At 47.8% G+C, this 3208-nt stretch overlaps 1 protein-coding gene across 1 annotated transcript; it reads right to left on the bottom strand.

Moving 5' to 3' along the window:
• Positions 1 to 1368: 1368 nt before the first annotated feature.
• Hspb3 (heat shock protein family B (small) member 3) lies at positions 1369 to 1968 on the bottom strand. The gene has a single exon (XM_051172370.1). The coding sequence runs from the start codon at positions 1893 to 1895 to the stop codon at positions 1431 to 1433; it is 465 nt and encodes a 154-aa protein (XP_051028327.1). The 5' UTR covers positions 1896 to 1968; the 3' UTR covers positions 1369 to 1430.
• Positions 1969 to 3208: the final 1240 nt, after the last annotated feature.

Here is a 3208-nt window from a genome sequence, read left to right as displayed (position 1 = left end):
CTTCAAGATCCTTTCAATGCTATTAAAAAGCAGTAAATGAGCCAGGCGTAGTCACTCATGCCTCTGTCACTCATGACAGAGGAAGGCAAAGGCAGGCGGATCTCTGAGTTCCAGGCCAGGCTGGTCTACAAAGTGAGTTCCAAGACAGCCATGGCAACACAGAGGAACCCGGTCTCGAAAAACATTAACAGACAAACGGTAGCAGTTGTCATTCTCAGGTTTTGTTCTGTTTCTGATTTCTCACTCCATGTCTTCCCTGCTCTAATTTGAATACAGGGAAGACAAGACGGAGGAGCACAGTGCCAGCGCTGACTGCCTCTGCCAGGTGTCCTCCACTCTCTGGGTTCTATTCTTAGCACTGTCCTGGGACTCCTCGCCAGCCCACAGCCAGTGCCTAGCGAAATGAAAGCAGCTGCTTCCTCCAAAGGAGGATTTAGAGTGTGCAGAGTGAGATAGCAAATATTCTAAATGCCTGGGAGCAGCTGTTGAGGGCAAACTTCCCAATGCTGGAATTCTTACCGTCTACCAGCTCAGTCTCTGAGCTAAAGCAGCAGTTCAGGAGAACAGAGGCTCTGAGTTGTGGAGAGCGTGCGCAGTGAGAACTCACATGGCCGTGTGAGCTAGGGCGGAAGTCCTCACAGCCGCAAGGTTGTTTAAAATTTTAGGCCAGCAGAGGCAGCTGATGCATGACACTTGCTGTCTCCCCGCCGATTAAAGACTTACTGGCAATGCAATGTTTTACTTTTCTACACCTAACTTACGAGACAGTACAAATGACGGGATAACAAGTAGTATACACTGTCTACGAGCAAAGCTCCTGGTGGGTTCAAAGTTTAGATTTGGGGGCAAAAAAACTGAGCAAGGCCTATGGTGGAACTTTTTAAAGCTAAGGTACCTGGAAATCTCTACTGATGTTTAGGGGAGCAACAACTGTAGTGACTCCTAACTAGATTCAGACCCAGTCCCCAAGCTCGACATGCCTTAATTAAAATACACAGAAATAAAAACTTCTCTCAGAAAGGGGCCCCCCAACCCTTTCCAGTGCAGAAACTTTTCATGAAATGAGTTCAGAATAGAATCTCTTTACTGAGCATGTCTGTTTTGCCCTGGGTCGTACAAATTGCCTCTCCGGAATTTTAGAGTTACCAAGGAAAAATGCTGGATCCCCTCTCCTGCCGGCTAAAGACTGCTAGTGTTCTGGCAATCCCCTCGTAAACGCAGCATCATTTTGAAATGCACAAACACCTTTGAAAAACCTTCCTCTCTGGCTACCAATGAGAAAGACAACCTCCACATACCAGGAACTGTGGATACATTTTTTTAATCCTCATAAAAGTTACAGCAATTCATCTAAAAAAAAATTTAAACATTCCCCGGTTGTCACTGGCTTTCATCTTCCACCTGTGGTACGAGCAGGAACCAAAAAGGTTTCACACGATCCCTAGTGGGTCTTTTACTTCCACCACCAGGATTCCATCGTGACAGAGGATGGCAGATAGATCTTTGGTTTCGACGCCATCTGGCAGTTTGTACTGTCTGGTGAAACTCCGTGATATAAAGCCGTGCTCGTCCATTCTGGCTCCGTGCTGTGCCTTGATCAGCAGCCAGCCCTCGAAGGTCTGGATGATGATGTCCTCGGGAAGGAACTGGACCACATCCAGCAGGATCTGGAAGCGGGATTTGCCTTCTCCAGGTGGCGGCAGCGTCTCAGCGGAGGCTGGGTCTTCCACGAGAGCCCGCGGCGTGCCTCTGGCTTGCCTCAGGTCCTGGATGGTTGGTCCCGGCAGTGCGTAGAGCGCGTGATCCAGTCTGCAGTCTTCTAAGCCTCGAGCTTCAAACTCCTCCTGATAGCGCACTGGGGTCTCAATGAGGTGCCGCAAGATGATTTTTGCCATAGCAGAGGCAACCCCGACGTTTAGCAGCCTCCCCTCCGTGAGCGTCCAGCCCCTGGCGTTGCCTGAGAGCTCCCTTGCCGGTCCTGGCAGCTTCGTTTATAGCCCTGCCCAGACAGCGGCTTAACTGGGTCCGGAGAGCCCAGCGCACTTGCTCTTGTCTTTTCACACACACACTGACAATGAATGGCTATTTATAGCCGCCTCTCCGGGTTGCATTTAGCTCTCAGCCTGCACAAGTGGGCCAGGCAAGGATTGCTCTTACCTTCTCTCTTAGCCTTGGCAGTCCTGCCTGCCTTGCTCACCCCAGGAGACAAAGTAGAACCAGAAACAGCGCTTCAAGATCTCTAAGTGTGACCTCTCCCCGTGAACCATGAGGTGTGCAATCATCTCAATACGAGCTAGCCGGGCCTCTTCCCTTGCCAGAAAATTCCCAAGAAGGGGAAGATTTTTTAGCTGAGGTTTATGAGAAATAGAGACACATGCACCATCGGTTTCAAACAGCCAATAAACTCTAAGCCCTTAACATACACGTTTCTTTGTACTCTTTTGTGCTTAAGGGACAGCTGAGCCGCATCAGCTGGTTTTTATGCCTTTGACTCAGCAAAAATAAGCCAGGGTGACTAAGCTAGAAGAGTGTGAAACTTCGGAGGGGGACCGACCGAGAAGCACAGGACTGACAGAAATAGTCTTAGCAGAGGAAAAAAAAAAAAAAAAAAAAAAAAAAAGTCAAAGCTTTGGGCTATTTCATATTAAAAGTCCAGAAAAACCAAGGGACTAATCTAGTTGGTTCTGTGCTATCGAATGTGCAACGATATTACAAGTCGTTTCTCAGCTAAAGGACCCTTTATATTAACTTTCCACTGAAAAATGAATGAGACAGCTGCTACAAAACATCTCCAAAATATGCTATATAAAAATAAGACCTGGGTACGGGCCAAGAGCTCTACCACCCAAGGACGCCCCTACCTGGTGGCGCAGCTCTGCCTTGCAGGCGACCTTCAAGGCTTCTCTGCTCTACAGCTCAGCGATTGACTACTGATGACTCCACACCTGGCTGTGTCAAGGACAGTTTGAACTTACTGTTTACTCCATCTTTATTTCCCTTAAGCTGTCTAAATTTGACATAATCCTGTCAGCAGAAAGGAAGGGCAACTAGTTGTTGACTTGTTTGTCTTGAGCTATCTTAGGAATACGTGTAGGGTTTTTCTGAATTCTTGGTGGAAGTCATGTTACTCTCAGTAAGGCAAAAACTATAATTTTTTTTATGGAGGGGAACGGCGGGGATATTGATCTAGAGAGAGACGACACAGAAT

This window comes from Acomys russatus, chromosome 30 (assembly GCF_903995435.1).
Source record: "Acomys russatus chromosome 30, mAcoRus1.1, whole genome shotgun sequence".
Classification (NCBI taxonomy): domain Eukaryota; kingdom Metazoa; phylum Chordata; class Mammalia; order Rodentia; family Muridae; genus Acomys; species Acomys russatus.
Note: the sequence above shows the minus strand (reverse complement) of the source record. Positions and strands in the feature narration are given on the sequence as shown.

What these genes read in the sequence shown, in the direction of transcription:
- Hspb3 (XM_051172370.1), bottom strand. Translation starts at nt 1,895, where the DNA reads ATGGCAAAAATCATCTTGCGGCACCTCATTGAGACCCCAGTGCGCTAT.